We start from the raw sequence: 11,702 nt of genomic DNA on the forward strand, positions 1-11,702 counted from the left end.
TGTATCATTTCTTAATCAGAGCTGTGCAGAACCTGACCCTTCTGTACATGCCCCTCACGCCACCATCTGTTTAGGGGGTTATAGCTGTATGGAATCACCTCTTTTGAGCCTCTTGCTAGAGGTGTTACGTTCCTAACTTTCTGGTGGTTAGCCACACTTGTAGTGAAAAAGTCTATTGGATTTATGACCAAAGCAAATTTATGTCCCCATAATGGCAATTGTGGTGGACTTGTGGGAAAAAAATAGGACCATAATGTTTATGTGTTTATGTGTTTTTAATGTTTATAGGTTTGATGTTATAGCCCTGATCCTGAGGAGAATAGGTGTGTCTGAGATTAGCTCATTATTAACAAAGTTACAGGCATGAAGAGTTTCTGCTAACTACCCAAGCTCATAAATGCATCCAAATGGATCTTCTGCGTTTTTATGGGGCCAATCCTCAGATCCCCAGACACATAAAAGGGGGAAAAGGATCCACTAGCCTCAGAGGGACTCTCAGCTCCAGCTCGACCCACTCTGCAATCCCTGCTCTTCACCCAGGAAACCATCATGTCTTGCCGCTCCTACCGAGTCAGCGCTGGGTGCCGCATGGGCAACTTCAGCTCTTGCTCTGCAGTGAGCCCCCAGAACCTGAACCGCTTCCGGGCCAGCTCTGTCTCCTGCAGGAGTGGGCCCAGCTTCCAGGGCCTTGGCAGCTTTGGTAGTCGGAGCGTCATTGCTTTTGGATCATGCTCACCCCGGATAGCAGCTGTGGGCCCTCGTCCCATCCGCTGTGGAGTTGGCTTTGGTGCTGGCAGTGGGATGGGCTTTGGCTTCAGTGATGGGAGTGGTGCTGGTCTGGGCTTTGGGTCCAGCAATTGTGTTGGTCTGGGATTTGGAGCCGGCAGTGGTCTTGGCTATGGCTTTGGCTACAGAGTTGGAGGATTTGGAGTCCCAGCGGCCCCATCTATCACAGCAGTGACTGTTAACCAGAGCCTGCTGACCCCCCTCAATCTGGAGATTGATCCCAATGCCCAGAGGGTGAAGAAGGATGAGAAGGAGCAAATCAAGACCCTCAACAACAAATTTGCCTCCTTCATTGACAAGGTACCTATGACAGCTCAATCTCTGGGTCTGGGATGATGAGAGCTAAAATGCATTGGGGTGTCCTCTCCTTTAAGAAGAAACATCCCAGGCCTGAGGCATTAGCCTTGACCCACATCCTTCAGGCACTGCAGTAGGATTTTTGGGTCACTCTGCTGCAAAACAAGGACAATCCTGAGGAAATGCTGCATGGTGGGATAGACAAAGACAGTGGTTGTGTCTTCTGGAGGAAAGAGGAACATCCAGCCAAATATAAGGGCATCTGGACAAACTAAAACCTAGCACCTAGTCACTTAGAAATGTCTCCCAAACAGGCTAGAAACATTAGGACTTTGGGCAGATGTTGACTATGTGTTTAAAGGATTTTATCCTTTGAGATCTTCCTGCTCTTTTTGAGATTGTCATAGTATCTCAGACTGGGTAACCACATCTGTTCAGGCTCAGGAATGTAGAGAATGGAAATGAGTAATTTTTGCACAAAAGAAAGAATGTATACTCCTCACATGGAGTACCCAGATTGAGCTGAGTTGCCTAGATTGAGGAAAATAGTAGGAAAGCACCATGGGAAGTCATCTTCAGACTGATGAGAGAAATAGTGATATGGAAATGACATCCCACAAACCATGTCTCCATGGAGCAGGAATCCTCTATATCTGAGAATGGAAACTCACCTCTGTGAGCTTTAGGCTTCTCATTTCTGAAATGAGGGGGCAGAGCTAATGATCCAAGTTCTCCTCCAGCTCTACAATTCTCAGCTGATGGAGTATCAGGTGGTGGATATGACTTATGACCTGAGAATTTCCACCTCCTGATACCTTATCTCCCACCCCAAAATACTTTACTCTGCTCCTCATTCCCTGTGAGGGACGGCCAATTAGTTTTTAGATATAGGCAAATCCCAGCTCAGGTAGAATTAAAATTTCCAACTTCCCAGTGGACTGGCTTACACCTTTCTTGGAGGGTAGAGGGAAAATTGTACCGGAATGTTTTGGTTTAAAAGCTTCTTCAGTCGAACCTGGCTGAACATGAGGAGGTGGTCACAGACCTAGTCTTCCAGCTTCTACTGAGTTAGAGGAGAAATAAAACTCAACAGACAAGAGGACAATGTCAGCCTGAGGCTGAGAGTCATCTCTGGCCACCTGAAGAACTTGTTGACATGTAAGTGACCTGTCAAGCTCTTCAGGTGTCATTTCTTTGCCCCTGTGGATTTAGGTGCGGTTCTTGGAACAGCAGAATAAGCTCCTAGAGACCAAGTGGAACTTCCTCCAAGAGCAGAAATGTACCCGGAGCAATCTGGAGCCCCTCTTCGAGAATTATATCACCAACCTGCGGAGGCAGCTGGACCTAGCAAACAGTGACCGGGCCCGGTTTGAAGCTGAGAGGAACCACATGCAGGATGTCCTTGAGGGTTTCAAGAAGAAGTAAGTGGCCTCTGGACTGCATAGACCAAGGACAGGCAGGGTTTGGTCCCCAAAGCTGCTGCTATGCTCAAATAACAGCAGCTGGTTGGACCGGAATTGAATGCTGGTTTCAATACTTAACTTAGAGATAGGAGGAGAAGCGATGACATGTAAGGGAGGAGGAGGTGGTGGAGGCTCTCTGTGGGTCCTGAGTAAATAGAAGTCTTGGAATTGACCATGTGTTGTCCCTACTCTTGTCTGTGGGAATAGGCAGTGAACTGCAGAAACAGCCCTCGGTTCTGAAAATAGTGTTCAGGCTCAGCAGTGAGTTGGCTCCTACTTTCTCTATGTTCAAGTGAAATGACTCCAAGTCTTTTCTAGCAGAGGAGCATAGCAATGGTCCACGTTTTCAAACCCCAAATCTAATTTGAGAAAGTAAAAGGGATTTGGAAAACTTAGGGCCACCGGCTCATAAAACATCTTAAAGTAGAGTTACAAAGTAGATGAGAATATGTAGGTGGCAATAGGGACCCATGCTCCTGGATGCAGCAGAGATATCTTAAGAAGCCTACTGGAGAGTTGGGAGTAATTGCCTGCCAGTTCAGGTGAGAACTCACCCTCTCAATCCTATTCATCCAGGTATGAAGAGGAGGTGGGATTCCGGGCCAATGCTGAGAATGAGTTTGTGGCTCTGAAGAAGGTAAGGGAGAGCAACAGGTCCAAGCAAGCTTCCCCTCCAGACAAAAAAATGTTCCCAAGACAAAACCCACTCCCGAACCCCCCACCTGAAACTGCCCAGGCAGCCCCATGGAATCTGGGGCCACTCAACACAGAGTGGAACCTCTAAGGTCATAACAGGTTCCCTCTGGAGTTCTGATTATTTAGGATTGGGTCTTCACCAGAGCAGAGCTCTGAAGAGATGACTTTTTAAGAGTCTCAGATTTTTTTAATTAATTTCTTTTCAGCGTAACAGAATTCATTGTTTATGCACCACACCCAGTGCTCCATGCCATATGTGCCCTCCATAATACCCACCACCTGGATCCCCCAACCTCCCACCCCCTGCCCCTTCAAAACCCTCAGATTGTTTTTCAGAGTCTATAGTCTCTCATGGTTCATCTCCCCTTCCAATTTTCCTCAACTCCCTTCTCCTCTCCATCTCCCTATGTCCTCCATATTATTTGTTATGCTCCACAAATAAGTGAAACCATATGATAATTGACTCTCTGCTTGACTTATTTCACTCAGCATAATCTCTTCCAGTCCCGTCCATGTTGATACAAAAGTTGGGTATTCATCCTTTCTGATGGAGGCATAATACTCCATAGTGTATATGGACTACATCTTCCTTATTCATTCGTCCGTTGAAGGGCATCTTGGTTCTTTCCACAGTTTGGCGACCGTGGCCATTGCTGCTATAAACATTGGGGTACAGATGGCCCTTCTTTTCACTACATCTGTATCTTTGGGGTAAATACCCAGTAGTGCAATTGCAGGGCCATAGGGAAGCTCTATTTTTAATTTCTTGAGGAATCTCCACACTGTTCTCCAAAGTGGCTGCACTAACTTGCATTCCCACCAACAGTGTAAGAGGGTTCCCCTTTCTCCACGTCCTCTCCAACACACGTTGTTTCCTGTCTTGCTAATTTTGGCCATTCTAACTGGTGTAAGGTGGTATCTCAATGTGGTTTTAATTTGAGTCTCCCTAATGGCTAGCAATGATGAACATTTTTTCAAGAGTCTCAGATTTTAAAAGGGTGGAGATCTGAGATTATCCATATTCTCCTTGCTTATAAATAGGCATTCAAAAATGTCCAGGAGCCCCCAAAAGAGTTTTCGTGTTGTAGTAGGAAGAAGAACAATCATCACTAAAGTGCATTCCAAGGACACTCCCATTTATCCCAAAGCCTGGCCTGGCCCTGTGGGGATTGGCCTGATATTTCCACCCACCTCCAGACCCTGCCAAGTTTAAACAGAGCATAAGTAATGACCATTTTCACTTCTCTCTTTTATACAGGATGTGGATACAGCTTTCTTAAATAAGTCTGATCTAGAAACCAATGTGGATACCCTAACTCAGGAAATTGACTTTCTGAAAACTCTATACATGGCGGTAAGCATTCATCCCCTCTGAGACAAACAAGGAGATCAATGCTTGGCCTGGACTCTGGGGGGCTTCGTCTGGACTAGCATAATTTCTAACATTTAGTATTGTACATCTTCTTCCCATTCCAATCTACTACCCTCTATATGATGTATCTACAAATAGAGAAAGGAAGGTAAGCATGTAGGCTTCTCAGCAGGTCTATGAATAAACTCCTTAGATCTATGATCCAACTCCTCATTGACCAATCCAAAGAGGGGTCTAAGAGCATCACTTCCTCTCTACCAATCAGAAGACTCTGGAAAACTGATTTGCTAGTAGATGTAAGAAAAACTGTATTTTACCTAATTAGCTAAGTGAACTAGTTATCTTTGGTAAGTGGTCTGTTTGGTCTGGTACAGAGCCAGCCAGAGCTAATGTCTGGCTTTGAGCAGAAAGGCATCAGAAAGTTCCCTCTGGAGCCCCTGGTTCTATTAAGGACTTGAGATAGAGGAATTCCTAGACCAACATGTTCTAGAATATTATCAACTCTCAATGATCCATGACCAGCACAATCACTTTGTGGATAAGCCAAGGAAAACTTCAACCCTAGCATGGTTCTCATTCTCCTCTGCCAAGTTCCTAGGCCCCACATATTCACCTAAGCAAATGAGTTAAAGGCCTGTCTTCAAGTATATAACAAGGATTTCAATTCACACTGAAATGGTTCTCGGTTCATGTCTTTTTCTTTGTCCTCGGTTTGGATGGACAGCTCCATCACTTTGCTCTGAACAAATGAGCAATGCTCGCTGCTCCTGAAGACACTCTTGGGGCCTCTCTGGCACAGTCCTGGCCACTGATGGGACTCTGAGCCCAACTGTCTCGCTCATCCTCCAATACAGGAAATCCAGTTGCTGCAGTCACACATCTCAGAGACATCAGTCATTGTGAAGATGGACAACAGCCGGGACCTGAACGTTGATGGAATCATCGATGAAATCAAAGCCCAATATGAAGAGGTTGCCAGGCGCAGTCGGGCTGATGCTGAGGCCTGGTATCAGACCAAGGTGGGAAGAGGTTTGGGGGGCTAAGGAAGGGGTATAGGCAGCTCTAGAGTAAGACTCTTGGATGACAGAATAGACCCAGTGGAAGTTGAAGGCCACCAAGTCAGTTGGGGCTGTGGTCTTCACTCAAACTTTGGACCCTCCTAACATCTCCCTCCTCCACCCACAGTATGAGGAGATGCGGGTGACAGCTGGCCAACACTGTGACAACCTGCGCAACACACGGGATGAAATCAATGAGCTGACCCGCCTGATCCAGAGACTGAAGGCAGAGATCGAGCACGCCAAAGCTCAGGTAGGCAAAGGAAAGGTGAGAAAGCCCCAGAGGGAGGAGAGGTGGCTGTGTTTCTAGCCCCAACCAGGGATCCCCAGTCCCTGCCAAAGCCCACCTGCATGCCACCCTTCCTGCAGCGAGCCAAACTGGAGGCTGCAGTGGCCGAGGCAGAGCAGCAGGGCGAGGCGGCCCTCAATGATGCCAAGTGCAAGCTGGCGGATCTAGAGGGTGCCTTGCAGCAGGCCAAGCAAGACATGGCCCGGCAGCTGCGCGAGTACCAGGAGCTCATGAACATCAAGCTGGCCCTGGACATCGAGATCGCCACCTACAGGCGCCTGCTGGAGGGCGAGGAGATCCGGTGAGAGCTCTCAGTGCAGCCAGAAGGAATGAGGTCAGATGTGGGCATCAAGAATAACTAAATTGGGGAGGGGGCCAGGTGAAGAACTGCCAGCTTGAGCCATCTCTAGAGGTAGTAGTACCTTCTCTGCAAACATTACTCAGGTTGCCCTTCCCAGGGAATCAGAAGATGGTTCTAGGTTTTTGCCTCCAAAATACAAGTTTGTAGACAGACTTCACCAGAATCAAGGGATATTTTGCATGATTGGTTGTCTGTTTAAAAACAATAATAAAACCACATTTCCTCCAATATTTTGATTCAATAGTTTGGGGGCAGAGTCTAGGAATGTGTGTTTTTTCAAAGCTCCCAGGATGCTTGTAAGCTAGGGATAAGAACCAGCAGTCCACTCTGCCAAGAAGTCCCTTCTTAAAGCACCAGCTTTTCAGGGAATGACACTGCTTGTGATCTTACTTATTTCTTTCTCTCCCCAGAATCTGCGAAGGTGTTGGACCAGTAAACATATGTAAGAAACTTAATCTTTTTCCTCTTCACATTCCTCTCCTCGGGCTCTGTAAATTTCCTTTAAACTCAGGCTCATGTTGGGATCAAGAGCCCATGCTGGGCTTGCTAGCCATGACAGTCAAGGGAGCAAGGACCATCTATCCCCTGGCCTGGGAACATCCCTTAGCTAAGGTCTGAGATCTCCCCCAGAGCCTTCATTTCCTAGAGAAAACAATCACAAAGGTTTATAGGGCAAAATAGAGGGGAGAGAGTTCCAGATATTTTCCTTTAAGTGGTCTTGTCCTTCAGGGACAAAGGCCAAAGAAGGAATGAAAAGACCTGTGCCGAGGAGTTACCCCCACACCCATGGCAGGGGATGGGACAAGGATGAGTAGAAGTCTCCCTTGCTGCTCCCTTGCTGCCAGACAAAATATTGTTTGTGCCCAAAGCATGCAGGAGATTATGCTGGGCACTGCGGGACATGGGGGGGAGAGGGTGGAGCTAGGCACAAGGAAGGCAAGACCAGCCCCTGCTCTCTAGAATTAAAATCATCTTGAGGCGAGCCCTATCTATTGTCAACCTACCCCTCAAAGCCCTGAAGAGAGGAATAAGCATTAGCACCCCCTTTTAAGCTCACGTAGAGAAAATAGCTTGTTTACCAGAAGTCCCAAATCTAGTCAGCGGCACAGTCAGAATTCAAATGCAGACATCTGGTCCAAAAGTACAAATCTACATGAGGCATGGTGCAGTTGTGTACCATGGTGGTACATAGTGGGCCAGGCAGTCAAAGCTACTCATCCTCGGATGACCTGCCCTCAGAGAGGGGGAAGCAGCAGGGAGTGGCTTTCTACATGAGATCAAGCTTGAGTGGAGGTCACAGATGGTAGAAAGGATTCTGGTAAGAGGAGAGGGAAGGACAGGGGGACCCTCCACAGACAGAGCTGGTCTAAGCAAGCTTTAGTGGGATTGGCCTCCTGGGGTATGGAGGTATGCCCAGTGGATACCAGAGGGCTACAGAACAGAGACATCAATGGGTCAGGAAAGAACGGGCAAGGGACTCCTTTTGGAGGAACAATATGGGGACCCCCAAGGAGCATGATATGATCAGAAGAGAGAAGCCCTATGGTTTCATTGGGGCTACCACTCCAGTTGCCTGGGTAATCCAGCTCACTGCCCAACCTGACTTCAGCCATATATAAAAGATAGTCAAATATGACTATATGCGACCTGGGGAATTGGCCAAATTCTTCCATTTTCATCTGAATGTTTAACTTTAGTGGAGTCACGGCCTTTGAGTGACCCAGACAAGAGAAGGGAAAAGTGGGTGTTGTCTGTGTAGGCAATAGGAACCACTTCCCCTGGTGTCACCAGTCCTGTCCCCTCCACCCCTGCTACCAGCAGTGAGCATGGAAGATTGGACCCCAGGTGTGGGCAGCCTGCCTCACTGACTGTTTCCTCTCCCTCCTGCAGCCGTGAGCAGCTCCCGGGGTGGTATAGTGTGCGGGCCTGAGCCCCTGGTTGCCAGCTCCACCCTCTCCCGCTGTGGAGTCACCTTCTCGGGCAGCAGTGGCATCCGGCCCAGCGGCACCTGCAGCTCCAGCCTGGGTGGGGCCCGGGTCATCAAGGCCAGTGGGGACCTGCTGAGTGCAGGCTCCCGGGGTGGCTCGGTGCTCATGGGCGAGGCCCCCAGCATCCCCTGCCCGCTGCCCACTGAGGGGAATTTCAGCAGCTGCAGTGCGGGCCGAAGTAGCCGTAGCTCCAGCGTCCGCTTCGTGTCCACCACCACCTCCCATCGGACCAAGTACTGAGAGGCCAGCATCAGTGAGCCACCGCCCAAGGAAGAGCCATCTCAGTGTCACCTGCTTCTGTCCCAGAGACGTCTAGACTCTGGGCCAAAGGGGGATCCAGCTACCACACCTGTCAGGAAGGCAATGCAGCTCTCCCCAGGGATGGATCTGCCTGGCCCCTGTCCTCAGGGGGATTTTTTTGCCATCTAGATGCTCTGTCTGCAGCCCCAGTAGACTGGCTTCTCCCTGACTCCACATTTCTGCTCCTTGGGTCACTCTTCACCATTCTTGAACAGCCTGAAGAAAGGTACATTCCATACAGTTGCACAAATCAGTTCACCAGGGAGAAAAAGAACAGTTCAAAGCCAAAAAGAATGTGCTTGGGCTCCATTGCCATCCATGGCTTTGGATTAATTTGGAGAATGGAGAGTTGACTGCCCACACTGCAGGTGTCTTTAGCCCCTGCCTTTTGCTTCCTTCTTCCTTTCCCTGACAGGAGAAGATTCTTTCCTTTCCTTCCTCACCCAAAAAGATCCACAGTCCTTGGTGGTCCAAGGGATCCCTAAGTCCTGTGAGATGGTTCTTCTCTGAGTGGCAAATGTCCTTGTTGCTTCTCTTCCTGCATTTTTGGTTTAGTGTGCATGTGGGTGCACAGTACATGTGGGGCTGGGGAGCAGATGGAGCATGAGCTCTGCTCTGCTGCATGGACCCTGTCTCTGTGGTGGTATGAAGGAGGCCTGACCCTGTCCACTGCAGGGGGGTTTATGTCTGCGAGCTCCAGTGAGGTCTGGGTGGGCAGGGTGTCTGTTTGTACTGTTCTTTGCATTGCTGGGTTTTCAATAAACTTGCCAAGCTAACATCACTAAGACTCTGGCTTCTCCTTCTGGTTCACACTGCCCATAGGAGAGATTGCCTTCAAGACTCCACCAGCCAACCAGCTCATTCCCCCACCCCATCCTGCCAGTGACTTGCCAAGGGCAGAGACTGGACAAAGGGGAGGCATGAAGTGCTCAGGTCCTTCCTTGCAGGGGCTCTCAGCTCAGTGGGGGAAAGGAGAAATGTGGCAAAGGCCTTGAGAACAAGGACGCTGCAGCCCACTCCTCTCCAAGTGTTACCCCATACCAGTTGACCAACACTCATCCTTCTACCAGTTCCCTAGGTCCTTCCCTAACCCAGCTTCCTCTGGGACCATTGCAGGATACTCATCCTTCTGCCCTCAGACTTGTCTCCATCCACCAGACTCACCATGATGCTGTTAGAAAGGCCTTACATAGAAAACTGATCATGGCTCTCCCCTACCTATAACCCTCAGTGGCTCCCCATTGACTTCCAGAAGAACCCAAACTTCTTAACATGGCATACAAGCCCTGAGTGATCTGCCCATATACTTCTACCCCATGACATCCCTCCGTGCACCCCACTGTGGCCTCTCATACTTTACTCATTCACCCATTTCATTGTGAAATGCTTACTATATACCAGGTATGATGCTGGGAAAACAGCAGTGAACAAGATTTGGTCCTTGCCATCCAAGAGCTTACAGTCCAGGCTTGACAGATGGATAGTTAGACAAGCACTTATGTCCTGATATGCTAAGTACTGTGTTAAGAGTAAAATTGATATAGCAATGCACAGAGGAGAGGCCCAGCCTAGACTTGAAGCATCATTAAGAGCTTCGTGTAGGATGTCATGTCACAGCAGAGACGGGAAGGATGATGAATTAGCCACACTAAGAAGGAGGCAGTGCTCCAATCAGAGGATACAGTTTGTGCAAAACCAAAGAGGCTGGAGAGAGCATGCCCAGTTTTGGGATCTCGCTGGGGCTGAATATCACATAGCTTCCAAGTGATAGCTCATATGGGGGTAGGAATCAGCCAAGGGGCACTCTCGACCAGCACCCAGGGCACTGTTCTGTCAGGGCACACGTCTCACACAGCGACTGTCTGCTGCTCTGCTTCACCTCTAGAGTCCTCCTCAGAGAGCAAGAAGCACACCTTTCATCTTTATGGATTCTGCCTTGCCCACACATCAGCCTGAGAATTTACAGGTTTCTCTACTCACAGCCTGAGGCCTGCCTGACCCTGGACTCACTCACTCACTCCTACTTCTGGGAGCTCCACACTAGCCACCTTATCTGCCATATGTGAAGTCACACACACCCCTCAAGTGGCAGCAATGTCAAGGCAGCCCCTGTCTGGCCTCAGTGCCTCTCCACAGCCAGACTTACATCTATCCTGTGCCGGTTATCAATTTATTGGCTTAGTTCCAAATTCACCCTTATTGCTTCCCCTGTGAAAACAGATCTCATCCTTCTAGATATTTTCCTTTGCTAGCTGGCAGATGCTAATTAAACCTCATCGGTAGGCATTTCCCAGGATGATGGAGAGACACTGCAGGAGTAGGATTTTCCTTCCATTGAGCTCTCTCAGCAGTGTCTCTACTGCCAGATTCCTGCAGCACAGACAACTTCTATAATATCAGGCCCCCACAATGCACACAGCAGCACCCAGCAGCACCCAGCAGCCAGCAGCTTCCCCAACACCCGTCTTGGGCAATTTCATAGTGCGTGCCTCCAGCAAATATCTCTTCGTGAAATGCTTTCTCCAGCACTCTAGAGGGTGGATCTCTGGTAAGCTCTGGATGGGAGGTTCCAACAAGTCCACTGATGCAGCATCACAGTGACTTCTCTGGAATCCAGTGAGCAGTGCTGTGCCCTGTCCAGTGAGACTGGGACCTTAGTCCTGTCTTTTCCTTGGGGCCTTAGAGGTAGGGACTGTCCTTTATTATCTGTCATTCTATACTCTTTAGAGTTCTCTGGACTTCTTACTCACCAACCTTTCATGACTCCAACCCCAGTATTAACTGTTTTAAACTTTCCCTGTTCATTTGCTGTGTTCTATTATCACTTGTCAGACCCTGACTGACACATGCCACTTGGGCAGCATTGCTTCCAGCCTCTAGGGTTAGACAGCAAGCCAACACTGGAACTCTTCAGGCTCCAATCATTAGTGTCTTTTCTCTCTTTGTCCTACCCCATAGGTGATCTCACTCAGTGTTATGGCTTTACATGTCATCCATATGTCGATGACTCCTGAGTTTGTTTCTCCAGCCCAGACCTTCCATTAACTGCAGACTGGTATATACAGACACAAATCATTGACATCTCCATTTGT

General features: G+C 48.7%; 1 protein-coding gene across 1 annotated transcript; it reads left to right on the forward strand.

The window, feature by feature from the left end:
• The first annotated feature begins 549 nt into the window (after positions 1 to 549).
• Positions 550 to 8,550, forward strand: KRT84 (keratin 84). The gene is made up of 9 exons (XM_032876713.1): positions 550 to 1,086; positions 2,296 to 2,504; positions 3,123 to 3,183; positions 4,501 to 4,596; positions 5,469 to 5,633; positions 5,800 to 5,925; positions 6,042 to 6,262; positions 6,733 to 6,764; positions 8,213 to 8,550. Exons 1-9 carry the CDS (start codon positions 550 to 552, stop codon positions 8,548 to 8,550), a joined length of 1,785 nt encoding a protein of 594 aa, XP_032732604.1.
• The last annotated feature ends 3,152 nt before the right edge of the window (positions 8,551 to 11,702 follow it).

Source organism: Lontra canadensis, unplaced genomic scaffold (genome assembly GCF_010015895.1).
Source record: "Lontra canadensis isolate GAN:19392208 unplaced genomic scaffold, GSC_riverotter_1.0 scaffold59, whole genome shotgun sequence".
Lineage (NCBI taxonomy): Eukaryota > Metazoa > Chordata > Mammalia > Carnivora > Mustelidae > Lontra > Lontra canadensis.

Bases quoted from the DNA above. Each gene is read 5' to 3' on its own strand.
- KRT84 (XM_032876713.1), top strand. From the start codon at position 550: ATGTCTTGCCGCTCCTACCGAGTCAGCGCTGGGTGCCGCATGGGCAAC. The intron at 3,184-4,500 runs GTAAGGGAGAGC...TCTTTTATACAG, and splicing joins AGTTTGTGGCTCTGAAGAAG to GATGTGGATACAGCTTTCTT. The intron at 6,263-6,732 runs GTGAGAGCTCTC...TTCTCTCCCCAG, and splicing joins CTGGAGGGCGAGGAGATCCG to AATCTGCGAAGGTGTTGGAC.